The sequence below is a fragment of the Centropristis striata genome, chromosome 12 (genome assembly GCF_030273125.1).
Source record: "Centropristis striata isolate RG_2023a ecotype Rhode Island chromosome 12, C.striata_1.0, whole genome shotgun sequence".
In the NCBI taxonomy this organism is placed as follows: domain Eukaryota; kingdom Metazoa; phylum Chordata; class Actinopteri; order Perciformes; family Serranidae; genus Centropristis; species Centropristis striata.
This window is the reverse complement of record NC_081528.1, coordinates 25,926,697-25,954,174: the sequence shown is the minus strand read 5'-3', so window position 1 is coordinate 25,954,174 and position 27,478 is coordinate 25,926,697. Positions and strand designations below refer to the sequence as shown.

Below are 27,478 nucleotides of genomic sequence, written 5' to 3'. Positions count from 1 at the left end.
AATTTTATACTGTTTTCACAATATAAAATGTCATATTGCCCAGCCCTACCTGGAACAAAGAGAGATACTTGTAATAATAGAAAATAAAAGACAGGACAAACTGCTTCAAGATATTTAATTTGTACCTTAAACACTTATATATGCTGTATAATTGACTCATTAAAGTCACTTTGTATCATACAAAACATTCAAGAATACAGAGCATTTTGTGTATTATAGAGTAGTTACGCTTAAACAACAGAGGGATAAATACTCAATTCTACAAGAAAAATACCTACACAATAACTCATACTTTAAAGTTAGTGGGATCACCCCTTTGGAGAGGCACAGGCACAAATCCACAGGTAGCACTGAGGAGAGACAGCGCTCCCCAGTCTTCAGCAGTTACAAGAGCAAATAACATATAACACTGGAGTTACCAGTGTAAACCAAACACTCTGCAGATGGACCAAACTGTATGCACACATTTAATTATCAATCAAAGCATTGGAATGTACTGTGTTTGTCACTGTATTGACGTAGGCACTGAGAATTTCTTGACAATAAATAACCTACATATCGTTGACTATTTAATCAATGTGTTCTTCATAAAAGTATGCAGCATTCCAAACAAGAAAGAGAGAATTCTCTTTCTGTTTTTGGCAAATGTAATGTAGGTTATCATGTAAATCAAAGGAGGACAATTTGGCATTGTGTAGTATGTGAAAGTTAAACATTTGATTTATTATATGTGGAAATGTATGGCACGACACAATAATGAGGAGAGGGAAAATAGATATATGAGCAGCATTATATGGGAAACCACCACTGGTTCCCTCTACATCACCTTCACTAATGGCTTACACTTGTTTCAGTAGAGGCAGGTTTTCTTCATAATGCGCAGGAACTCCTGCTGGTTCACTTCTCCATCTCCATCCCTGTCTGCTTCATCTATCATTTCCTTCAGAGAGACACATAAAAGAGGAGATGAAAGGGAGAATGGAGGATGCAAATCAAGCTGATACCATTCATGAGCAAATGTCGTGTTGATATGATTCAAGACTGCAGTCATGACCTTTGGCTTGGCAACACAACCACCCTGTGTGCTACAGTAGTCTGCTGTGGGTGTTTCTATCAGGGCTGCAGCAGTATACGGGCTTCAACACGGTATGAAAATTAAAGGTTATCATATCATGTACGATTGCTTATCTAAGGTATTGAAAAAAAAGAATGCAACCGAAGCGTACATATCTCTTTTCCTCCTCGGCTGCTTGTCAGACTCATCAACTTGTGCCACACACATGCACAGAGATTACTATTTTTAAAGGCCCTGTTCATTTTTCTCCTCCTGATTTATTTAGTTCAAACAGGAAATGCACACTGCCCTACAAAGTCTAACTGCAGTAACTATGCAAAGGATAAAACTGAGAAAAATTGCTTCAAAGTTTTTTTTAACTGGTCAACCAAATGAGTTATAGGTAGGTAAGTGATATGACACTTACTTCTACATGTATTGATGATGTCATTTTTATGCCAAAAAATCATGACGATGTATTTGACCTTTGACCCCAAAATGTAGTTACTGCACTCTGGTTTTGCATTGCTGTAAAAGGTTTTAATAGTAAAGCAGTAACTACAATGCTGTTGTCTTCTTTCAGCTTTTATATTTTGTTTTCACTGAATAAACATTTTCAATTTGATTTTGTTAAAAGTGTATTTAAAAGTGTTTAACAGCTCTATTCAAAGGTTTGTTTATTTTAGACTTAATATTATAACGTAATGTTATATTCTAGTCTTAATATAATTTTATCTCACTTTTTTTTAACTTAATCGCTTTCTTATAAACTTAAAATTTATATTATTCTTGTCATCACTATTCGACACAATGAAGAAATTCAAGGCTGCACTGTATCACAGTCAAAGTGAAATTACTGGTCTGCTTTGGTTTTGAGTTGGATTTTGTAGTTACTGCAATTTTGATATCATTATTTCTATGAAATAAAGCAAAATTCTAAAACTTTGTCACAAGATAAAACAGACATCATGGAGTTCATTTTTAATTATAACCCAAATATGTAGTTACTGCAGTTCGGCTTGGTTAAGGCACAACAGCTTTCCATTTTTCTTTCTATTTATTTTAGAAAGGGAGACTAATAACACATTAAAAAATGTTTTCAAGTGGTTGTTTAACCAAAATAAATCCTTTTGTTTTCATTACTTTAAGAATATTTTTAATTGATAATAATATTAATACTTGTGACCATATACTATGAAACTATCATACCTTTGCAACCTTACTTCATACATGAAAATAATGTTTTATTCCATGATGATGTGCTTTACCTGCAGCTCTTCATCTGTGAGGTTCTCTCCCAGCTCTTTGGCTACTCTCTTCAGATTCCTGAACGAGATCTTTCCCGTCTCGTCGTCATCAAACAGGCGGAAAGCTTTCAGGATCTCCTCTTTGGAGTCTTTCTCTGCCTTAAATCAAAGATGGAGATTAGTTTTACCACAAACTACAATTCTGTAAAGCAGTGGTGTAATGTAACTAGTACATTTACTCAAGTACTGTACTTAGGTACAATTTTTAGGTACTTGAACTTTACTTGAGTATTTCCATTTTAAGTAACTTTATACTTCTACTCCATTACATTTAGCTGACAGCTTTAGTTACAGGTCGAGATTTACAATGAATAACATGATCAATTAGACATTTTCTTAAATTAAACCTCATAACAGTATATTAAGTAGTTAATCAGAGTCCTATCTTTACAAAATGAAAACGCTGCTTACATAAATGCATCAGTCCAAATAATCCAATAATATATACAGAATATGTACTGGAATCTTTGTGGGTCCATTCTGCATAATGAGTACTTTTACTTTTGATACTTTAACTACATTTTGATGCTGGTACTTTTGTACTTTTACTTGTAGTGGAGTAATTTCACAGTATGGTATTAGTACTTTTACTTAAATAAGGGACACTAATACTTTTTCCACCATTGCTAAAAAGTAATACCAGTAGAATCAAGGGGGAATCTAAATGGGGCTGATAGGGTGGCGTTAAGGTTGTGGACTCAAATAAACATACTGTAATTTGTAGGACAAAATCAATAATTCCCTTCAATCTAAAGAGGAATTAAACACTGTTGGAATTGCAGCTGCATTGGCAATGCATATAGTATACTTCTTCATATAGATATCTACCATTTTCTGTGTCATGACAGAGAGGAAGTCAGCGAAGGAGATTTTCCCTGTGCCGTCCTTATCCACATCACCAATCATCTTCTTGATCTCCTCTTTCTTTGGTTCAAACCCCAGAGCTCTCATTGCAACCTGGCACAGGGTGAGAAAGGTGTGAGTGAAGCACACATAACCCCCCTCAGACACACATGTGATTGTGATCAGCTTTCAGGCACCTTTAGCTCCTTGACATCAATGTATCCGGATCCATCTGTGTCAAACAGCTCAAAGGCCTCCCTGATCTCCTGCTTCTGCTCCTCAGTCAGCTCTGGTTTGGGGGTCGTCTTCTTGCGAGGAGGTGGCACAGGACCCTGCAGGGATGGTCTCTTGGCACTGGTCGCCTGGTGGAAACATAGGAGGGGGAGGTAAATCTTAATGGTAGCAGACACCTGAGCCACCACGTCTATGATCACAACAGAATCAGAGAGGTTCCTGTTGGGAGTATGCATTTCCTCAGACCTATAAAGGAATAATTTAAATATCCAACTTAAATGCAATACAGCAACAAGGATTTGGGTAATAATGAAACATTTTTACTCACCATCAGTTGCTGTTTATTTGATTGTCAAAAAGGAACTGCAGGTCTATTAGGCAATCTATGTTTTCCTCTGGGCTATGAAGCCTCCCTATCATTTAGGGAGGAGGAGATGATTAAACGGTTTGTACTTCACATCAGTTGCTCGCATTAACCGTTTAATCACACCGATTGGAAGATCTTCTATTGTTCCTCAAACCCTGCAATTTATTTCGCACTAGATGCTGATAAAATTTGCAGAAAAATAACGTTTCTAGCAAACAACATGCACAGCTTTTACTGTTCAGGAGGTGCCGTCATGGAGCCCAGGCGTTTGAACTGCTCACCCTTTGCGCCAGCGGACAAGCCAATGCCTTTAATGGCCATTGAGGAATGAAAGCAGGCTATGGACAGGCACAAGTGGGAGTGAAAATCAAACGCACCAGTCGGGCAAAAGGATGATTGGTTGCTTAGAGATCACGGGGCGCAAGACACGACCCGAAATTCATAGCCACCTTGGATTTCCTATAAAAATATAAAACGCTTAAACAGAATATGGAGAATAGAAAAGCATTTGAGTCATATTTACATGCAAAATGTATCACATTACATGTTACATGATATGAATGGTACATTTGCTCGTGCTGCTCGAGGAAAATTGACTCAATACACCCTCTAGTGTCAGCAGACCAACTTCTAATAGAAAAGAAGATAATCATGATAATATAGCCCGAGAATAATAAGACAGGGAAGAGCAGCTTCAACTTCAATGATAATAATAAAAAAGTTAAAAGTATATGCAATAATTTGAAAAAGTAGAATAATAATTATATAATAGAGTTCAGATATTGCATATGTGCAGCCAACATCCTTTGCTTCTGTGACCAAGTCATTTCTTTCTGTCTTCAAGAAAAGAAGAAAATAAAAGCATATTTTTTATTATAAGGGTAGACAGTACATCATGATATAATTCCATGTTCTCAATTATGTGCACAAGTTTTATGCTATAGATGTTTCTTTTTTCCCTTGTGTTTATTTTACTTTTGCTATTATTCTCTTTCACTTTAGCGTCGGTTTGTCTACTATAGGGTTTCACGTGTTTTCTTTCATAGTGCAGTTCCATTAGGACAAGTATATTTGTTTTGGCAGTTATGTGGACACCAGTTTAATTTTTCTCAGTTTTTTCTTCATATTTTCACTCAATGATATATGGCAAAACGAACAAATGCTATGACAAAAACAAGCCAGGAAAATAGAAAAACCTTCTCAAAATTATTAGTATTCCTTATTGAAGGAAATAAATAAACCAAGTTTTACACTGGTTGGTCTGACCATAGACATATATACATGTATATATGTATATATGTCTATGGGTCTGACACATACCAGGGGCGGCGTCTTTGAGCTAGGAGGCGGACTGAAACGGCTTCTTGTCCTTGATTGGTTTAAATTGTGGCGTTCTTTGACGTATCTTGTACACTATTGGCTGGTCTCAAACGTCACCTTTGTGCTGAGCTTTGGCTCGACCAATCACAGAACTTTTCTCACTCAGGTCATTCAGACAGTTCATGCTTCGTAACGTTTTAGATGAAAGAGCGTGCAGGTGAAAAGAAATACAGTATCTCGAGCCTCTTGTGTTAAAAGCTGTTACATTTATGTCTTGCCTATTCAGCATTAGCGAGACTTTTTTTTAACTCTCTGTTTCACCTGTAAGGACAGGCATTTTCACAACGGTAACTGGTACTTTTGCTCACCTGTTAGTAACTTTTCACTAATTATGGCCACGCGCGTTCGACCGGTGAGTTAAAATGGTTTTATAACGGTTCAAATCTGCATTAGCTTTCCATGATGCTAGTGCTGTTTGCTTGACATGTCTCAATTATCTCTTTGTGTGTGTCATACAGAGTAATAAACGGTGTACAGTCATCGGGGGGTCTGGTTTCCTGGGCAGACACTTGGTGGAGAAGCTGCTGGATCGAGGCTACTCTGTTTCTGTGTTTGACATCCGGCAGAGCTACGAGCTGCCTGGTGTTTCCTTCCACCAGGGAGACCTCTGCGACAAACAGGTGAGAACAGACCTACATGCAGACACATTTTATGTTTCATTATCAGGCATTGCACCAGGGTCAGATTAACACTTTGCTGTACCCTGGGCAGCAATATTCAAGGGCCCCATCATCATAACCCCAGAATCACCATAATCTGGCAAAATACAGAGTAAATTATTACAATATTACAGCAAACGCTCAAAGAACTACAAATGCACCACGATGTCCTCTTGTCAAGGCCACTCACTCACATATGATGGTGTGAAAACAAAACACACCAGCATCAGTATCATCTGGCAAAATTGACCCAATACATAGATAATAATAATAATAATAAAACATTTTATTTGGAAGGTGCCTTTCTTGGCACTCAAGGACACCGTACAAAAAGATAGAAAAAGATAGGGATGGAAGTGTCCTCAATTTTCACAAAAAATAAGTAAGCAACCACTTTCAAAGCATCCAATATTTATTTAACAACACCTATTCCCCGCAGCACAGATGAATTGAATTGATAGAGCCATCACAGAGGAAGACAAGACAACAAACAAAAATCTGTAATCTAGAATCAAGTAGCATTTTGGTCCTAAACTCATTTTAAACAGAAATCACCCTGTCGCCTCAAAATTCATTGTTGAGCAACAGCTCCGATGGACAGTTTAACATATAAGCGAGAGATAAGCAGATATTTTGCTTGTGCCCACACTGCCCTGGGCCCTTTAGAGGAGATGGTTAATCCTTGCATTGCAAAACAACGTTACAAAACAAGGGTGGTCTAATATTTTTTTCCATGTCTGTATTTGCCAGGAAAATATTGAAATACAGTGTCATTTTTAAGGTTTTAGAGACTTAAAACACTTGCAGTTAGCCAATGAACACTTGAAAATATATCTGAACCAATTGTCAATGTTTGTGAGATGTTTGTCACATTCTGCTCCAGGCTCTGCTGCCAGCTATGAAGGATGTGTCCCTGGTCTTCCACTGTGCCTCCCCAGCCCCTGCCAGTGATGACCGCAGGCTGTTTGAAAGGGTCAACATTCAGGGCACACGCACTGTCATTCAGGCTTGCATCGAGGCAGGAGTGCAGGTGAGGCAGCCGGGGGATGAGAGGCTGTGCTTTTCTTTTTGTTTTATCACTGTTCAAATATGAAAGGTGCCATTGAAGTTGTGTAACTGTTCGATTTTTGTCAGAAACTGGTCCTGACAAGCAGCGCCAGTGTGGTGTTTGAAGGGACAGACATCAAGAATGGGAGAGAGGACCTGCCTTATGCCAAGAAGCCCATCGACTTTTACACAGAGACCAAGATTGAGCAAGAAAAGGTAAGACAGTGGTACTTTTAAATTTGGTCACTGTGGTTGGTGCTGTTGCCCCAAACAAGATTGTTTGGTTTGTTTCTTTGTAGAGTTTACGTGTTTTCTCCAATTTGGCATATGCTTCGTTTCTCTAATCAATCTTAGTTGAAATGGAGGCTCTAAATAGCAAAGAGCTGCGATCTTGAGTGTACACTAAACCCAGCTCCTCCTGATTTATATTTTGCCTTTGTGTTTTAGTTGGTCCTCGAGGCTTGTGACAAAGACAAGGGTTTCCTCACGGTTGCCATCCGGCCTCATGGCATCTTTGGGCCTCGGGATCCACAGCTGGTTCCTATTCTAGTGGACACGGCTCGAAGGGGCAAGATGAAGTTCATCATTGGGTAAGTCGAAGGGTTTTAATGATTCATGCAAATCCAGCTAGTTAAATCTACCAAAAGAAATGGTGTAAATGGCTATCATTATAGAAATGGCCACTGTAAAATAGTTAAAGAGCTGGTTCTGCTGGCCTCTCTAGCATTACAGTTAACCTAGTTGACCACGTAATACACTTCTAAAATCATCCCATCTGCAAGTGTTTATGTTCTTACAGAAAAAAAGTCAGATTGTGAAATTGTATTATCTGTAAAACTTCCTTATAAACCTTACCAATCCACTCTCAGTCACTCAGGCTTACCCATGAGTCCCCTGTCACTTGAAAAGTGGAAATTAGTATTGAGATAGTGGCTCAGACCAATAGACTGCTGTACCAATGTGCTGAATGATCAAACACATTAATTCTTGTTTTTTTTAGATCATTGATGCTTATTGTATTTACTTAAATTTCTGTCTTTGTTTTCTGCAGTGATGGGAGCAATCTGGTGGATTTCACTTTTGTGGAGAATGTAGTTCATGGCCACATCCTGGCTGCTGAACACCTGAAGTCAGACTCTCCCATATGTGGGAAAGTAAGTGAGAATAAAATCAAACACAGATTGAAATCATGTTGCTAGTCACACATCGTCTTAGGGTTTCCATTCGTGAATGCTTTGCGATACTGAATTTTAAATGAATACAACACATGCTAAAGGGATAGTCCAGACTTTTTTAAAGTGAGGCTTTATGAAGTTCTTATCCATAATCAGTCTTTTACCTAGAGTAGATGGCAATCAGTACACCCCCAGTTTGGAGAAGCTGGCAGGACAACAGGCACGGAAGCTAAGCAATGTACCACTGCAGAAAGAGGCTGCAGCAAAACGTTTTTTACCCACCTAAAAAAAACAGTTAAAGTTCACACTATATTTAAACTATTTTCACTGCTTTACTTTGCAGTCAGACAGCCCTTTTAAGTTTACCTTAGGAAAGTGGGAGCTGTCCTCTAACTATCTATCTAACTAACCCTTTAAAACAACAAACTAATTGGTAGACCAACAACTTTCGTGTTCTGTGAAGTAAAATTACTGTTTTTGTCAATGGAGTATGGTGACTTTGAAAGAAGTTTAACACCACCCCACATAAACTTAAACAGGCCTGTCTGACATCAAGGTAAGACATTAAAAATACAATAAATATAGCACAAACCTAAATTAATTAATGAATTTTTTTGTATAATTTCATAATAATATCATATTTATTACTATCCAAGCTGGGGATATGCGAACCGCCATCTACTGTAGGTAATACACTGACTCTGTAAGTACTGTACTCTTATACAACAACACTGATAATGATCCAAACCATCCCTAACTCTTGCATCCTCCGCTTCACTTTCAGCCATACCACATCACCAATGATGAGCCAATTAGATTCTGGGACTTCATGTCTGAGGTGTTGGTCGGTCTGGGATATGCTGCTCCCCGCTACCACCTCCCCTACACTCTTGTGTACGGACTGGCCCTGCTCCTCTGGCTGCTGGCCCTCATCCTGCGCCCTCTAGTGTCCTTTAAACCCACCTTTACACCAATGAGAGTGGCTTTGGCTGGAACCTACCATTACTACAGCTGCGAGCGTGCCAAGCAGGACATGGGCTATAAACCTGTGGTCAGTCTGAAGGATGGGATAGCGCGCACAGTGCAGAGCTACCCTCACCTCAGACAAATAGCTTGATGGTAGAATGGAAGTGAAGACTGTTGAAACTTGTAAGGCTGTACACACTGACTGAGAATAAGGTGATCAGCTCACCCTAAATGGAAACTTCAAAACAAGGGAATGGACAATTTACCTTTATCCAAACCTTACAATGTTTAGCATTATTGTGCCTGTCCAATTTTTACACACCATCTTCACCAGCAGATGGCAGCAAACGGTTCTGCTTTTAGTCAACACAGAAATCTGGCCTATCCAAAGTTTTAAAGCACTTAGTAAATAGTGAAACAACTGTTTATGTCAACATAAATATATTGATTGTATACTGTGACGACTGCAACAATATTTTCAGGTGTTTCACCTGTGTGCTGTCTATCTGTTGAGATGCTGCTGTTTATGTCAAAATGCCTTAAAACATTACACCAAACCATGACACACCTGTTACAACTGACATGAAAATAATTTGTTTAAAATGATGACTGGATTTACATCATATGTCCAAAATTATGTGGACAGGGGTATGGTTTTCATCTGGGGTGATTCAAATTTATTTGGGGATAAGCTTGTTTGAATTAAGCAGTACACACAGAAACCTTAGCCAATAGTGTGCTTCCAACATGTGGCACCAGGTTGCTTTCACCACGTTCCTAAATCTTGTGGAATCTTAACAAATTTATAGGTTTATATTCTTTAAAGTTTGTCCCCTATGCACATTAAAAAAGTTTTGGGTTGCTGCGATTTGTCTTCCTGTCCTTACTGGCCATGAAACACTCACTTCCTAATGAGACTCCAGTGCAAAAAAGAGGAGACAAAGAGTCTTTCTGTTAGTTGCCAAGATGCACATCAGAGAGTTCAGCCAGGGTTAATATGAGGCTTAAGCAGACTTAGAAAGACAAATCAATAAATTACTCTGTTGGCCCAATATTCCCTCTTTGTAAATGTCCTTCCATCATAGCTAAGCAAGGAAGGAAAACGAAAGGAGTTTTTGCACATAGAACAGACTTTTAAAGATACCTACTTGATATAACAAAATTGTGCGTGTTGGTGGCGCATCTGTGCGTCCTACGCCCAAACTCTAACTCTGACAGCTTTACCAGAGGATTGTGAGTGAGAAGACTAATTTTCCTACGTTTCTATCTATAAATTATTTCTGTAGAGTGGAATTTGCGGCCTGGAGCGCAGTTTTCAAATTTATGTTTTGACAATTTTTTCTCTCCCGCAACACCCTGGCGATGATGTCACACTCTGTGACACGAACATTTCATGCAATACACACCCATTATAATCTCAGAATTTCTCCAAAAATTATCATGGTCATTGAACAGGGATTGATAAAAAACGATATGACCTATCGAAATGTGAATTAATACACCAATACACAAGACTTGTGTCTACTGTTTAAAGTTTAAATGGAGTCTCTATTATTATTTTTTATTATTCTCATTTTTAATCTGTGTAATTCTGTAATGGTAACATCCAATCACAACACTAATCAGTTTAAATGAAACATATGGCTTCTGAATCAATATTATTTTAATAATATAATTATTTTTGTACAATTCTATACATTGTGTCCTACTCTTTATGCCTTTAATACTTTTTCACAGAACAAGGGGTATCTCTTGCTCTTGAAAATGCATTAGGAAGGGGTCGTTTCATGACTAGTAATAGACAGGAGCTATTAATATCGGTTGCCATGTATAGTCATGGAAAAAAACATTAGACCACCCTTGTTTTCTTCAATTTCTAGTTCATTTTAATGCGGGTACAACTAAAGGTACATTTGGTTGGACAGGTATGAGAATAAAAAGTAAAAAAACCTCATAAGAGCTGATAACCAGCCATTTTCCATGGAGTTCTTGATAATGATTTTGGTAATGATCAAGAAAACCATGGAAAATGGCTAGATGTAAGCTCTTAAATTAAACTCTTTTGGGCTGTTTTTGTTATCATTATATTTGTCCATTGTATTTAGTTGTACCAGGCATTAAAATGAACAAGAAATTGAAGAAAATATTTTTTTCCATATGTGACTAATGTGTGTCCATGTACTTTTCCCCTTGTGTATTTCCATACACACATAATTCCCACATCTTGACTCTGATACTAGAATATCTCTGGTATTAGATACTGTAAATCATCAGGATGGTATGTGTTTCTACGTTACGCAAACTGTTTCAATACTATTCAAGGACTGTCATATACAGTAATGGGATGGGCAGTAAAAATGCATTAAAAGTTAGTGCAATACTTTTATTTTTCAGGATCTAATCTGTCACTGTAATGATGACAAAGTTATAAAAATGCTTGTCACCATGTTGCCTCATTTCCCCAGTATATGGGTCAAATGTATTATTTAGCTTCTACAGAGATTTTGCCCTTTCTAGGTGAAGCATTTTTGTCATTCCTTGTCTTGGTGTGGTGACAAAAAGGTGGGGGTTAAGTTAAGATACTTTGCATTCTCGTTTTAATTCTGCGCCAGCAGCACCCAAATGATTCACTGCTAGAGTCCGCGTCACCAGGCAAGGCAGTCTGACTGGTTTCTTGTTCAGGAGAGAGAGAAACAGGGATTCAGGTAGATAATAGACTTGAGCGTTTACACTTGCCAGGGTGCTAACCACAGTGAAACTTTGCCTCTCAGACTTGCTAATTCCTCACCCACCCCTTCCCCATTCTGATATGTTGCGAAATCTATTCACACCCTTTTCTGATGTGAAAAGACTTCTTATATGTATGCACAGCATGGGTGAGATTGCTTTTTGTTCTGAAACAATGGTCGCCTGATCTCTCTGTTGTTTTTATAGTACATAATGTAGCCAGTCAATCAGAAAGTGCTTTTTGTTGCAATTTGTTGAAGAAATTGTTGGACAATTTCAGGAGCATAGACTTATGATTTTTTTCTTGCCTTTCCCTTATACAAACATAGACACAGTCACTCACATTGATCAAACATGTTGTTTGTAATAGGCACTGTCTGCCTTTCTACCTGTAATTTGAACAAGAAAAGGTTACACTAATTCACTTTTGCCAGACTGATCATGTAAGAAATGTTTAAGATCTTCAAGGTGGTGGTTTCAGTTTTCTTTGTGCAAAACACATGAAAGTAATTGTTTTTTATTTTGAATATTAGAATTCAATACATTCCAAATGAGATTGGGTTTTATGTTATTGTTATTGATGTGTGGGCCACTGTTTCTGTTTGTTATCTCAGTTCTGTTGTTTGTGTTGTTCTTGATCTCATTTTAATGATGTGTGTGCTTCCTGGGTTTTCCTACCCAGCGAGCATGAGAGGAGCGTTCCCACAGGAGATGTTGCTGTGAGTTGCTTCCTTTATGTTTGTCCTGCTGTGCACCTCATCGTCGCCTTCTTCCCTTTGCCTCGCTCCTTCTCAGTATTGCTTGCCAGCCACCTGTACGACAGGTATGTGCTTGCCAACTCCCATGCACAAAGCACAAATGTAGTAAACAAAAATGAGTTCTTAGCAACCTCTATTACTCACGCACACACACGCACATGGATAGACACATACTGCTCCACCCCATATCTACCTTCCTTGACTGGCTGGGCTTGTTAGTGCTCACGCCCGTACCTGTTCACTATTGCAGGGACTGAGACACCTGTCAGACAGAAGAGAAAGACTTTCCCTCAGTCATTTTCACAAGGACACACTGGTCACACACTCGACTAAGCTGGTTAGACGTTTCTCTGCTGGATATAAAGTGAAAGCAGGTATGTGCTCTGGTTGCCAGGTGTATTTTTCACAACATGATTTAAACTACCTGAAGAGATTGTGTATTTAGAGCTTCAGTAATCAGCAGCTGTAAGAAGAGAAAATGTAAAAGTAATTAATCATGCTACATAAGCTGTTTGTTGAAAGTGTTAACTGGTGATTGTCAGTGTTTGCCCTCTCATTTTTATGGGTGTTTCCCTGTCATGATTACTTGTCAGTAGAGTTGTCTATCCTGCTCCTTGCTTGTCTTAAATGCTATTGCTCTTCATCAATCATTTATCCAGTGTGGCCGGATGTGCTAAACCAAGGATAAATATGCTTTCTAAACCCTCAGTGTATTTGTTCTCTCGCCAATATAGAGGACAATATCCTCCAGAGATATTGTGGCGACGTGCTTTAGAAGGAATGAATTCACAGCCCCAGGAGTTTTTACGAGTTATATTTGCATTCCGAATTTGGCTTTGCAATTTTGCATAAGCCGTAGTCTGTGTTCAGATAAGGAAACACTCGTTGCTGTTTCATTAGTATTTTCCTTTTCTTCTTCAGCTCCCAGAGGAAGTAAGTTTCCCTCTGAGCAGTTTGTTTTTGACCGTGAAAAACTCAGGGGTCAACTAATTTGGATATGTATAAAAGGAAGCAATATTTAACCAAATCACACAAATCATTCTTTGCTGGTATGTTTTGTATCCAAACACAAAGGATCATATAATTGTATGTGTGTGGGTCCATTCATATTTAGGCAACAGCAGTATATTTAGGAAAGTGGTAGGACAGGATCATCTACATGTCTAAAGGATGAGCCTGCGGAATTCTTTACAGAGCACATGTTCATTGGGAGAGAACATAGCGTGGGAAGGACCATTATGAAATTTGACTCTTTCTTCAGAAATTGCAGTTTACTTTAATTTCTTTTAACAAATCTGTGTCTCAATGTGATTCCAATCTATTTTCCAGGTAGCCTGTAAAGATAATAGAACAAAGAAGAGAGAGAAACTTCTAGAGAAAACATGTCAAAAGGTGAGTAGGCTGACTGATGTGATCTCAATGTGAGATGACGTGTTTCCTTAAAAAAAAAAAAGCAAAGTATATGCGAGGGCGTGTCTCTGCGCCAGGCTGATGACTCTGTAAATTCAGAGGTCTTCTGTCCTCGCCTTGATTTAATGCAAAATGCAAGTAGTTGATTATGTGGCGTGTGGGCCCAAAGGGGAGTGAATATCATGCATGCTATCAAGCAGGCAGTGATTAAGATGTCATTATGATGCAGCCTACAGTGTGTATAATATCTCAGATGGCGTGTGGGTGTGTGACATGCATGTGTTTGTGTCTCAGAGGGGGACAAAGCATCTGTATTCCGTACCACCAAAGTGCGGACCAAGCTGAGGGATGACGGCAGCTGGATGCAGCGCTCCAATAACACTCAGGAAAAAAACACTGAAGAGGAGAAACCATGGTAAACCACATTTAAATATTATTCAGAACATATTATCCATTTCCTCATAAATAGACAAAACAAAGTTCCTGTGAATCCATGCAGGTTAGCAGAAGTAAGGGCCAACCGTTTGAACGGAGCCCCTATTGAGACCAGTCCAGTGTCGTCACCCGCAACATCCACTCCACCACCCACCAAGCCTGACACCGAAAGGTAAACACAGGTTTCTAATGTCACAGAGTTATGTACCGAGCATTTGGAAACCCGCCACAAAACATGATTGTGCTGATAACGAGTCTCTGTTTTGAATTTAGAACACCATCATCAGGATACCTGATCAGGTAAGATAAGCACTTACACATTTAAACATTCAGTTTAAAACTAGAGACTTAAATCAGATTCAGATTATTTTACCATATATTTGTACACTGAAAAAAACACTTTTAAAATTGACAGATAGGTTGCATTGAATAAAATTTGCATTGAATGAATATACTTACGCTTTGTGTTTTTCTTCCAGAGGTGTATTTACCAAACTAGACAAGCCCGCTGTATCCTCAACAACTAACGGTGTGAGGTAGGAGATTCTATTGAATAAGCAGCGTTAATATTGTTACTAGACAATCCCACATTAAAGGGATAGTTCTGGTGTTTTTCAAAGTGGGGTTATGTGAGTACTTATGTAGTTATCTATAATCAGTGTATTATCAACAGTAGATTGTCCTTGGCACACTGCCATTTTGTTGAAGAAGATGAGAGAGAAGCTATGCAATGTACACGTGTAAAACATATTTTTTCTAACCTTAAAAGAGAGTACACTGATTTATTCACCTTTGCTGTCAGATAGCCATGTTTGGGTTAATGCAAGCTTGGCTGTAATCTATGCTTTCTTTAAAGCCACCAGACTCCTTTGACAGAAACATCAGTGTAATTTTACCTTTCAGAACATGAGATTACCATTGCCTCAATTGGTTAATATGTTTGTGTTGACTTTGGTGTTTCACTGAAGTTACACAATAACACAAACAACAGTCAAAATGATTTAAATATAGTGTACATTTAAAATGAGTATCTTTTTAGGGGGCTAGAATACATTTTGTGCTGGTACTCCTGCCTGCTTCTCCAAACTGCCGGCATGCCAACTGACATCTACTGTAGGTTATCCACTGACTATGGATAAGTACCTCATACAACCCCTCTTTAATAAATCCACATAATCCCTTCAATATGATCTCTCTCTCTCTCTCTTTTTTTCCTTTTTTTTTTTTTTTTTACAGTGGGACAACGACACAATTCACCAAAAAACCCTCAGAGAGTTACAAGAAAATGTGAGCACACACAAATCAGATTCCCACTTCACTGCTGGCAGCTGAGTGAGAATGTATTTTCATGAGGTGTGTGTTTTTTGCGCTTCTGTTCCTCAGAGCCCCCTACACTGTGAGGCCTGCTCCAGAGAACCTGGAGGACCTGCTTAGCAAAGAGGAGCAGGAGAAACGGTAAGACTCTCCTCACGCAAAAGAACGCCATCCAATTTGAACTCGCATGCCCTGAAAAAGAGATTACATTAACATCATAATGACTCATTTCACAGGACAGAGGCAGCCAGCAGTGTTCTGAAGAAAACTGCAGTCAGGCAACGTTCTTATGTGTTTTCTGCTGCTAAGAAATATGAGTATGTATCTCTTATGTCACTCCCCTAATGCTAATCTTAACACTCACAAGCTGTTTCTGGAATTCTTTAATCATAAAAGAAATGAGTCATATATTTAAAAAAAATGGTACTACCCATTAAGAAATTGTGCTTTTGGCTGACATGTGATTGTAAATGTTGAGCATTTATGGAGGTATTTATGAAAACTGTGTGTTGAAAAACCTCAGGTCTCAAGAACCGGCTCCTGACACATCATTGGCCAGCAACACTGTATCATTTGTAGCTAAAAGGTAAAAGCTCCCTCAGACATTCCTCTAAAACAAAAGATAAACCTGCGAGTCCAAGTGTGTAACTGGATATTACTCTGTCTGTTTCTATGTGTGGGCACGGCCAATTCCACACATTCATTTATGTGTGTGCACACGTGTGCTTGGCTACAAATGTGCAGGGTGGAGATTATTGATGATGATGAGAGCGCTGTGACTCCAGCACCTGCCAGCTCTCCGCCTCCCTCCCCCGTCGTCCCAGTCACATCTGTTGCCTCGGCACCTGAGCCCAGACCACGGAAAATGTAAGTCCTGTGCCATGTTTCTATTTCCAGTGCAACAAGTGCTTTCTATTCCTTCAGGTTCATTCATTACCTATGTGGTTTACAGAGTCGAGACCAGCGTTAAGACAGCTGTTGATGTCGTTGTTGATGAGCCGGTGCCGGCCCCAGAGCCTGTGAAGGAAGACCCACTCCCTTCAGTGTCTGTGTCTGCAGTAAGAGAGCAATTTGAAAGCATGAAACCAGGCTGCACCAAAGTGGACACTCCTCTCCCTGAACTCATCCTAGACACTGTAAAAGCAGTCTATATAGAGCCAGAACCCAAAGATTCAGACATTTCTGAGCAAGATGACACACCTCTGGTTGAACTCATCTCAGCGTCACCAACGCCAATATCACAAACTCCAGCATCCCCCGCCCAGGATCCCCCTGTTCCTGCATCCCCTGTTCTAGTGCTTCCTCCCCCAATGTCAGCTGTCCCACTTTCACCAGTCCCAGTAACTGCTGTAACAGAGATCACAGTGATGACTGAACCAGAACCAGAACCTGAACCAGAACCAGAACCAGAACCAGAACCAGAACCAGAACCTGAACCAGAACAGGAACCAGAACCAGCACCAGCACCGGCTCCAAAGCCACGGTAAAAATTGCACTACATAATCACTGCAGGGTTTTTTTCTCTACTACATATATTTCACAACTTTAGTGACTAGTAATGTTGTATATTAAGATAGAAAATAGAAAATATTGTGAATATTGTAGTTAAACAATGATAGATAAAACACTACTCAAGCAATATGATTAATGATTTAGTTATTGAGTTATTAGTTATTTAATATATAGCAATATAGCTCTTTTTGATATCTAAAGTACATTTTGCTGACAATACTTTTGTATTTTTTAATGTTAAATCTTTTAATATGGCATATTTACAAGTAATTCTACAATTGGGTATTACATACTTCCACCACTGCGTAGTGTTGACATCAGCATAAAATCTTTTGAACACTGTGATACAGTATATACCCTCAAATATTGTCCAGATATTTTTCACAAAAGAATGAATGGATATAATAATAATCAAGCAGTTAAGTTTTGAATGTGCCTGTATGTAGTTTCCTTTGTGTGTGTGTTTGCTCTTATTCTTTCCTCGTATGTGATTGAAGGCCTGTCCTGGAATGTCATGTGTTTGCTCTTCATCTATTTTCACAGCTCCACTGTTGACACGCTCACCACCCTGTCCAACACTCTCATTTCTTTCGACACAAGTTCAACCAGGTACTGGAGAAAGATGAAAGCAGCAATGTAAAAAAAAAAGATTGTCAGTGAGTGCCCTCCAGCCTCCACAACACTCTGATAATAATAGTTTACTTCCTCTCCAGCATTAAAGAAGATGAGCCAGTGCTGGCAGAGGAGGAAGGAGGCTCAGCGGACTATCGCCCCACTGAGGACGGGTATAAAACCAACAACTTCCTCATTCAATGTCGTAGCAGGGTTGGCAAGAAAGTAGATAATGGCTAACTGCCACTGTGTTCACTTCAAAGTAATTACAAAATAACCCACATCCCAATTTCTGGTGCCTAAAACTACCACACACAAGAGGGTGTCCCAAATTAGACTTGATTAAATCTGGTGCTCATAAAGGTTTGGAGGTTTGTGCCAAAGCAGGTGCGCTCATATTTGTTTTCTCTTTCTGTCTGCAGTGATGAAGAGAAGCCAGAGCCCAGCAACTGCATAGTAATGACAGAAGATCTCCTGGCTCTCACTGATGGGTTTGTTAAAAATACATTCTTGCTGTTTGTGCAATTAAGCACATTAGTAATTCTCTGACTATATCCCACAAGGTGGCACTGTTGGACTTCTAATGACCCCCCCTCCCTCTTCTCTACCTCAACTGGCCTGGTCCTGCTCTAAAATCTCCTCTGAATCCTAAATCCCTCTTTGTTCATCACCCTCTCCACTTCCTTTTCCTCTCATCCTTCCGCCTGCACAGTCCAGAGGAGTCAGCAGAGTTGGTTCCCCCCAGCCCAGGACGCTGGAGTCAGGATCTGCTTGGTGGACTAGACAGGTATAGAGAGAAAAGCTCTTTCCCACCCAAGCCCCAAATATAGATGTTATGTGAAGAATTATCCTCTCATCAGTAGAAAATCAATAGCTCCCTTGTCAGTGGCAAGCAGAGGCATTACCTTACCTTACCTTGCCAGGGCTGGATATACAGTTGCAAGGGAGCGTGTGCACAAACTCTGCTCTCTATTTGACTTCTGTGTTTGATGTCTTTAGTGAGTCAAGCCCAGCAAAGACCAGTGGCTCCCTGGATCTCCTGGCTGACGATGTCATCCCAATCAACACAGAAATACGCAGGTGAGAAAGTGACAGACTTGTGATGTCCTCTGCTCCCCCATCCCTCCCTCCCTCCTTGTGTACCATTAATTCTTATCACTGCAGATGAAGGGGCAGATCGTCACAGCTCCCTGAGGTGTAAGATTTTTAATAAACCCCATCCGCTTCAAGTTTTGATCCATAAATCAGGGCTTCTCCACTTCCAGCATTTCTATTTTAACCCCCTGCTCTGTGTTAGATAGAAACAAAGTCGCAGATTCCTGAAGCGACTGAGTAATACTTTGAAACAGAAAGCCACGTCTTATCTGCAGCGCGACTGGAAATAGAAGAGAATGTTCTGTACTGATTAGTATTGCGGCTTTGTTTTTGTCTCCACCAGCCTCAGCACGCAGCGAGAGGAGGAGAAACCGACAGATGAGACAGCCAAAGAAGCACAAAGGTAGAAGGAGATGACAGGCTGCTCTTAAACAATTATCTATCTATGCAGAGCTGTTCCTGCTAAGAAATGCATTCTATCCAGATATGCCTTGTAATGACTTATACTGACTCTGCCTGCAACTATGCTGTGTCTCTCTGCCCGCCAGCTCCACAGAGACAGTTACTATAACCACCAAAACTGTGATCATTACTGACAAAAGGTAAAAGAACTCACACACAGAAAAAAGAGCCTTTTCTGTACTATATTCAGATGGTTTTCATGCTTGTTAAATAGTTCAGTGGGTTTCAAGCTTTTCTAATGGACTGGCATCATAAATAGTGTATGAGAAGAACCATGCTTACCTTTACTTGCCCTCTTTTCCCTTCCCATCATGCCATTCATCCGTACCACACTCCTTACTTTTCTGTCTCGCCTTCATGCAGCCAAGAGGACAACCCATGGAGCTCACATGTGAAGACCACAGTCACTGAATCAAGGTAGTTTATTTACTTCCACATCACATATGAACTGGTGCTTTAAGATATCTGTGGTAAAGTGTATGCTATATTTATGTAAGAGTGGTTAAAAATAGGAGTGCACTCCACTGACACTTGCTTAGAAATGGGATTTAATTATAAAATAGATACTCATTCCAGTAAAATAGGCAGATTAAAGGAATTCTTCACACTCAAAATGATCGTTTGTATATCAACCTGTGAATTCACGAAGAAAACATAGTTTCTCACATTTGCCTCCACGTTGAACGGAGAAATTTATTATATTATATATTAACTACATCCATTTACAAACAAACTCTCCCACAGCTCATGCAGGACAATCCAAGTCCCATTTATGTCTACCATATAATTTAGCAAAATATAATTGTTCAGATCCATAATCTGTCAAATCAGCTTAACTAGTTTCTTTTTAATTACACATTTTGGCTGTCAACATAGTCAAGCAACTGAATTCACTGACATAGCCTGTTAATTAATTTGCTAATTCATACAGTGTATCATACTGAGTTTGACACACACAAAGTTTGCACAGAAAAAAATGGACTTCCGACTGACTAACATACATACACAGACCTGTGAGGAAACAAGACATAATTGGTATACAAATGATCATTTTGGTGGTGAAGTATACCTTAAAGTTTAATCTGGTTGATCAAATTAATTGTTTAGGAAATAATTAACTTTTGTTAAAATGTCAGATTTGATCATTTAAGATCTCTTCGGTTTTTTAGTAATTGTTATTGACTTAATTTTAGACGGAGAAAGTCTGAGATACACTGATTTAGCCATTCAGCAGCAGAATTGTCTTTCCATTTGCCAAAGACACCAAGATTCTGATTTTGATTGAGTTTGGCCCCCGGTTCCTCTGTGTTTCTGTTTACCATTCAAACTGCATTAAACCTTTCCATTATGAGTCAATGTGATCAGAATTCCTCCGACACAAGATGGGCCATGCTGACAATTGAGAGTGAAATCAGTGTGAAATTGTTTTTCAGCCTGGCTGATCCGTTTGATCCATATCCGATAGGGACCACATCCTCTAACAGGTAATCATATTGGTTTGGAGCTGTGACTGTTTTCCAGCCAGCCAGATAGCATCTCGGCATGCATAATGCAGCAGTTTCTGATTATGAGCCACTTTTCTCTATTGCAGCTTCTCTGACCTGCTCCAGCCTAGCTCTGATATTTCCATCAACAGGTACTGGAATGATAATGCATATTCCCCCTTTTTCCCCTTTTCAATATTGTAACCTGCTATTTGTTGAACTGATACTTTCATGTTACTACATAATATTATTGTTACTACAACTGCTTTACTTTGTAGGTTACTGCAATAATTATTATTCATAATCAGCTGATATCATATCAGACACAGAGCACTGTGGCCACTTCTTATAGATACACAAATATTGATTAAATTAAATTTTTGTTTATTGTTTTTAGTGCATCATCTACTTACACAAAGAAAGAGCCAAGTCCAGAAACCAAGTAAGTTGCATTTATCCACCACCAACAATCGACATGTTCATTCTTTTTTTTATTATTATTTTATAAATCATTTTAGAATATGAAATAGTTTTTAAAAAAGGCTACCTGCTAATTTAAAGTCCAAAACCAAAACGTAATAAAAATATTTTTTTGCACTTATATTTTATTCTCATTTCATTTTCATTACTAATATAATGTGTAAAGCCTATTTTTGAATTTACATTACATTCCATTTCTTACATTTATGATTTTGGAACCATGAAGGTAGCTTTGCATGATAAATGACAGAAATCATTATGTTAAAGAGACGCAATTTTAGTTTTTATGTTATATTTTGGGGCTATGGCTAATACTGGAATAGAATCAGCAAAAAAAGAAGAAAGGAATTGTCTGAAAGAAAACAAGAAGAGACAAACGCAAGTCAACCTTTGTCTGTAATTTAGCAAACTGCTCATGGAAAGACTAATGATACTGTCTACATGGGCTGGCAAAATCTACACAAAATCAATCTCCTTGTTGTTGCTTAACTATGTTTTAGGCATATTATGCCTTTATTAAAAAGATGAAAGTAAAGAGATGACAGGAAATTAGGCGAGAGAGAGCAGCAACGACATGCAACAAATGTCCCCAGCTGGACTCTGGAGACATTGTGTTTCACAGTCTGTGCTTTTAAACCCCCAGGGCACATCATTTTTCTGAAATTCTAATGTTCAATTTGAATTTTTTTCTCCCCCTTTCTGTGTGCGTGTGTTTGACAGTATTAGCAGTAATGCGTTGGAATCCCTTGCAGACGATGTCATCCCTATCAACACTGACACCACGAGGTATTAAACTGAGTTCAGTGCATAATTGTGTTATGAATGTATGAGTGAGAGATGGAGGGGAGAGGAACACTGTGGACCTGCAGAAATGATTCCCTCAAACTGCACACATTACCGTCTGATATGCTTGATCTGTCATAACGTTTACATCCTCTCTCTCGCTCTCTCTCTCTGCAGGCTCAGCTCCGGCCGGTCATGGGCACGCACATGGGAAACCAGCACGCCTCAGCAGGAGGAGGAGAGGTGATGGCACTCTTTGATTTACTCCTCCACTTCCAACACAATGCGGTCCACTATGTTTCATTCATCTACATGCCACCATCCATGTCCATTATGTGCTAAAAGCCTTTCAATGTATGTCCCCTCTCAGCAAAGAAGCTGAACCAGAAGGCCAAACCGTAGATCAACAGACGCTGGTCATGTTTGAGAGAAAGTAAGTCATCTTTTATATTAAAAGCCCCGTGTGTGTATCTGCTCCTTTTATTCCCATAACCTCCTTCCCTTTCACTACGGTCAAGGCTTTTGCAGCATCTACTCATTGAGCCAGAAAACATTGTGCACTGGTGCTGATGAAAATAGGTCAGACGTATATTCGTTACAACTTTTCCTCACAACTGCCGTAAACAGATCCCCTTCCAGCCACGATATAAAGAGTGTGAATTTATCATCCTCTCATGCTACAATTTCATATCTTTGTTTGTGCTCAAGGTCCTCTGAGAATGACTCCCCATGGGACAGGTGGACATCACCCACTGTCTACACTATCACTACTACTACAGGAGAGGGCGAGGAGGAGGAGGAGGAGGAAAGGTATCTCCACTGTGGATGGGCTCATTAAATTCATATTAAACCACTTTATTTTCCACAGTTTCAGCAGGATGTCATTATAGCATCTTAAAATTCAGTGCCTGTCAACCATTTAATTGAAAGCAAGCTAAATACAAGTTGAAACCTCCTCACGGCTCAGTCTGAGAATAATCAACTCCTTCTAAACTGGGTATTTTTACTTTAATACTGCCACTTCTACAGCTGCACTGCCAGACTTTTATAATGTGGGAATGTCCTCTGTTTTGTAGCCCCCAGGAAACACAGACAGAGACAGTGACAGAGACAGTCACTACAGTCACCACTATCAGGTTTGAAAGTCTTAAAACTCACCTCTTATGATCTAAAAACTGGGCAGTTTTATGAGGAATTGTACCTGATGCTTACGGTTACAATGCATGAGGGGGGAGGGCTCAGAATGCAGTACAATAGAAACGAAACCACACCTGGTCAATAAATCCCGACTCCTCTGGAGCTGTGAGTCAGAAAGATCAGCCTCATACACTTATGAAAACTGCAGAATCCTTGCTCACAGGACAGAGTCTATCTTATTGACTGCTTCAGCCTACACTAAAAGTCTAATATAGTTTCCTTTTCTTTCCAGGGAGATACACATGGAGCAAGAGCCGGTTATGGATCGGTAAGTTTATGATCTTAATGTCAGACACAGCATAATGCAAGAATACTTCCCCCAGAGTGTTATTTTCTACTACTTGGTCTGTTGATTTTCTTACTTTTGTAAAAACACTCTCCTTTAACCAGAGCTTTTTGTCTTATATGTTAAGCACGGATGTCAAATTGCATGGAAATTAAATGTACTTATTGTTCTATAGGAAACAAGTAGACACTGACAACAAACAGAAACGCATCAAAATTAGTGTTGTTGTTATGCACTGACTATGGAAGGAATATACACCTAGCGCTTAAAATAATTACAGTGGCATTGTGTTATAAAAAAAAAAAGGGATTTAAGGGGTTAACATTCTAGAAATTGATAATTATTTAGTACGTTGGTGTCAGTGTAAGTGGAAAATAATTGACTGACTGTTTATGGCACGGACGAAAGTGAGGCACAAGGGTTAATGAAAACACAGACTCACTAATATTTAGGTCATCTGGACTTGTTTTACACTTTCAGCCACCAGATCTGCTTTTGTCTCTGTGTTTGTAACACAGCCGTATTAGTTAGGTGGTGAGAGATTTAGGCCAAACCCTGTGGGAACGCAGCTGTATCCGCTTAATACTGTAGTTTGGATCTGAAGTTACCTGCAACTCTGGAATACTTTCTGGTTTAGACAGACTCCTGACTCAACTCTATTACTGAAGTTAAATGACAAGATCGGCTCTCTCATTGTCTTTCAATTTGCCCTCATTTCCTTCCCACTAATTATCAGTCTCCAGATGTCAGATTAATGATGAGTATTAGAGATGTCCTTTTGTCAAATCGCAGTCCGTTAAACAGCATGCCATTAACAAGTGATGGCAGAAAATTATTACCTCCTGAGTTACATTTGACAGATGTAGAGCCCCTTCTGTATAAGCCATCACACTACTGCGATCAGTGAGTGAAAGATGAGACTAACGCTGCTGCTCTCCGTCTGCAGTTATGAATCCTATTCCAGGACCGTGATAGAAGAAGACCAGCGTGCCGAAACACCAGAACCCGAGAAAAAGTGAGTGATTTTTCCAAATTAAACCGACAGCTAATATTTTACCTCTGCATATAAACTCACCCTTCCCTTCATGTGGATCAGGGGCTTTGTGTTTGTGAAGGAGTATGTCAATGCAACAGAGACGTCCTTGCATAATGCCAGAGACCTAACTGATAGGTAGGACCAATACACTGTTTACACAGATAATAATATTGATCAAAAGAACATGTTTTTGAATAAACCTTCTTATGATGACTGCTCTTTTTTTCCACAGAGGGTCAGATTATTTGACATCAAGCTCCACCAGCTACTCTTACAGTAGCCCCTCCACTTATTCCAGGTAATAACACAATTATCACCTTCTCCCTTGACACTTCAGCTGCTTTCCTCTCTTAATCTTGAAATGAAGCAACTGACATTTCATTTTAACTGATCAGTTTTTCTTCAACTGACAGGACTTCACTTCTATTTTAACTGTCATTTCATTGCTTTTGGTGTTTGTTTTGCATTTGCCACTTCAGCTTCAGCAAGTTTTTCCCTTTCAAGCTTTTTCTTTTGTCTCTGTAGTGGGTCACATTATTTGACATCAAGCTCTGTCAGTTTCTCTCACAGCAGCCCCTGCACTTACCCAAGATAACGAAACAATTCCCTAGACCTGTTTTAAACCAGCTGTAAGCCTAGGCCCTTTCTCCCCCCACTTTTATTTCCAGTTCTGACGAAACTAGATACATGTAAAGAGTAGTGCAGAAATTCCACCAAGCCTGCTCATTAGGAGGCTAAGCGGGGACATCAAAGGATTATTTACACTTATTAAGTTTCCATGCTCAGGACAGAAAGGGTCACAGGTTATTTCACCAGACAGAGCTGCAGCTGCATGAGAGCTGCTCGAGTCATCGGCCAAACTAACTTGTTCAACGTCTGTGTCTCCCCAGTAGCTCTCTGTCATCCACCTGCAACTTCTGCGGGGAGCTAGTGGGCAACGATGCCAAGATCACCATCGAGCACCTCAATATCAACTGCCACCCCCACTGCTTCAAGGTAGTTCATCTGTCTGCTCAAATACATTTCAGCTGAAGATACAATTTGGTGTTTATTGGACTATAAAAAGTCCTTGAAGGGACTGACCTGGAGGAAGTAAGCTATTGTCCCTCCTAAAATAGTTTGACATTTTGGTAAATTTTTTTATTTTCTTTTTTTGTAGAGGGTTAGATGAGAAGATTGATATTACATGATTGAATATGACATATGACAGAGCCCTGCCGGTATGGGATTTGTGAGACCAATGCCGATACTGATTTCAGAGAAAGAGAAAAATAATCGATAACTGACAGGGTGGCCGATAAAGTAATATTTTTTTTTAGCTGGAATGCAAATAGACCTTTTTTATGTGAATTGTTCACCGATTTTTCACCACTCTACAGATGTACCCAGAGAGCTACTTTCTCAAACATAAAACTTTATTTAATAATAGTTAAGATTTTTATATATTATACAAACAATGCATTACATTTTCAGGCAATTCTATAAATGATAACTGAGAAAATAAAGAATAAATAGGAATAAAATAGCTAAATTAGCATCATTACTGTCAATTGCTGACTATTAAAAAAAAAAAAAAGATATATATAATATCTAACACCATTTCTAAATCATGCAAACTTAGTTTTCTGCATGATATATTGTGCAAAAAATGTTTTCCTAACAGCACATATCGGACAGCATATAAACACCAATACCGATATGCCTTTGTTAGGACGATAATATCAGTTGTATATATATATTATATATATAGTTATCTGCCTACCAACAGCCCTGATGCTTAATAAAAGCTATAATATAACTTATATCTTGATTGTTTGATCTGTACAAAAACATTAAAAAGTTTTATAAGATGTACTATTTCTTGGCCAAGAACAGTCACTTCCTTGAGTCTTGTTGTCACCATGAAGCTGCCAGGCAACCATTAGTGACTCAAAGAAGTCACTGCTCCTGGCCAAGAAACAGTTTGGCACATAATGCCACACATTTTATTTTCACCATCTTCTGATATTTTGAGTACATTTTGATGATGATACTTTTGTACTTTAGTTTTGTATACAGGACTTCACTTGTAGTGGAGTAATTCTGCAGTGTTGTATTAGTATTTAAGGGATCTGGATACTTCTTCCACCACTGACTATCATGGATTTATATATATATATATATATATAATGTATTATATTTGCTTCTTAAAATGGATAGGATAAAAACACAGCTCTTTACTGTATTTTCTTTCTCCTGTTTTTTCAGTGCGGTGTGTGCAATAAGCCAATGGGCGACCTTCTCGACAGTATGTTCATACATGCTGGGAAAGTGCACTGCGAGTCCTGCTACAGCAAATCCTTGGACTGATTATGGAAGCTCCTCAGCAGCCTCTCATCCTCGTCCCCTTCCCTTCATGTTCATTTGCATATAAAGTGAGAACTGGTCTTTCACAAAGTTTGGGCTGTGTTCAGTGTGAACTCAGGAATGATGTGGTTTAGGGTGATGAAAGAGACCGTGATAGTGAACAATACGACTACTTAATGTTTATTCTTACATTAGGGTAATGTCTTATTTCGCAGACATCTTATACAAGCTTGTGTTTTTTTCTGCTGGTGAAAGCTGTATCTGCCTCAAACTAAACTATGAAGGATATGTCTGTACACTGTGAACAGACTAATACTGGCAAGCGGGGTACAATATTATAATCTAGCAACCGTAATTATGCAAGAGAAAGACTTTATTAGAAACTGACTTTATTACAAAATGTTTACTTCTTTTACTTCTTGATACAAAATAGTGTGTTCACATGTATGATGATTTGTTAAAAAAAATAAAATGATTTGTAAAATCCTGGTATAAATATGAGATGCAAA

General features: G+C 39.0%; 3 protein-coding genes across 3 annotated transcripts; 2 read left to right on the top strand and 1 right to left on the bottom strand.

Moving 5' to 3' along the window:
* Positions 1–98: 98 nt before the first annotated feature.
* Positions 99–4,099, bottom strand: cetn2 (centrin, EF-hand protein, 2). The gene is made up of 5 exons (XM_059346663.1): positions 3,767–4,099; positions 3,402–3,566; positions 3,190–3,318; positions 2,323–2,460; positions 99–940 (listed from the first exon to the last, which is right to left on the bottom strand). The coding sequence occupies exons 1-5, from the start codon at positions 3,767–3,769 to the stop codon at positions 851–853; spliced, it is 525 nt and encodes a 174-aa protein (XP_059202646.1). The 5' UTR covers positions 3,770–4,099; the 3' UTR covers positions 99–850.
* Positions 4,100–5,278: 1,179 nt separating this feature from the next.
* On the top strand, positions 5,279–9,893 carry nsdhl (NAD(P) dependent steroid dehydrogenase-like). The gene is made up of 7 exons (XM_059346229.1): positions 5,279–5,537; positions 5,644–5,805; positions 6,728–6,874; positions 6,979–7,107; positions 7,339–7,481; positions 7,943–8,045; positions 8,851–9,893. The coding sequence occupies exons 1-7, from the start codon at positions 5,517–5,519 to the stop codon at positions 9,181–9,183; spliced, it is 1,038 nt and encodes a 345-aa protein (XP_059202212.1). The 5' UTR covers positions 5,279–5,516; the 3' UTR covers positions 9,184–9,893.
* A 1,288-nt stretch (positions 9,894–11,181) lies between these two features.
* On the top strand, positions 11,182–27,444 carry znf185 (zinc finger protein 185 with LIM domain). Its single transcript, XM_059345677.1, has 34 exons — positions 11,182–12,582; positions 12,768–12,891; positions 13,847–13,909; positions 14,222–14,342; positions 14,427–14,534; positions 14,636–14,662; positions 14,842–14,898; positions 15,746–15,817; positions 15,913–15,993; positions 16,200–16,262; positions 16,421–16,543; positions 16,629–17,159; positions 17,732–17,797; positions 17,902–17,973; positions 18,223–18,291; positions 18,513–18,587; positions 18,800–18,880; positions 19,239–19,298; positions 19,444–19,497; positions 19,721–19,774; positions 20,791–20,841; positions 20,949–20,993; positions 21,239–21,283; positions 22,042–22,107; positions 22,282–22,347; positions 22,475–22,537; positions 22,813–22,914; positions 23,181–23,240; positions 23,534–23,569; positions 24,534–24,602; positions 24,684–24,758; positions 24,856–24,921; positions 25,514–25,619; positions 26,871–27,444. Exons 3-34 carry the CDS (start codon positions 13,900–13,902, stop codon positions 26,970–26,972), a joined length of 2,676 nt encoding a protein of 891 aa, XP_059201660.1. The 5' UTR covers positions 11,182–12,582; positions 12,768–12,891; positions 13,847–13,899; the 3' UTR covers positions 26,973–27,444.
* The last annotated feature ends 34 nt before the right edge of the window (positions 27,445–27,478 follow it).

Coding starts and splice junctions, on each gene's coding strand:
- cetn2 (XM_059346663.1), bottom strand. Junction 3,319..3,401: donor TTGATGTCAAGGAGCTAAAG/GTGCCTGAAAGC, acceptor ACCCTGTGCCAG/GTTGCAATGAGAGCTCTGGG. Junction 941..2,322: donor TCACAGATGAAGAGCTGCAG/GTAAAGCACATC, acceptor GTCTCTCTGAAG/GAAATGATAGATGAAGCAGA.
- nsdhl (XM_059346229.1), top strand. CDS start 5,517: ATGGCCACGCGCGTTCGACCG. Junction 5,538..5,643: donor TGGCCACGCGCGTTCGACCG/GTGAGTTAAAAT, acceptor TGTGTCATACAG/AGTAATAAACGGTGTACAGT. Junction 8,046..8,850: donor ACTCTCCCATATGTGGGAAA/GTAAGTGAGAAT, acceptor CTTCACTTTCAG/CCATACCACATCACCAATGA.
- znf185 (XM_059345677.1), top strand. Junction 14,343..14,426: donor ACTGAAGAGGAGAAACCATG/GTAAACCACATT, acceptor GAATCCATGCAG/GTTAGCAGAAGTAAGGGCCA. Junction 22,915..23,180: donor GAGGAGGAGGAGGAGGAAAG/GTATCTCCACTG, acceptor TCTGTTTTGTAG/CCCCCAGGAAACACAGACAG.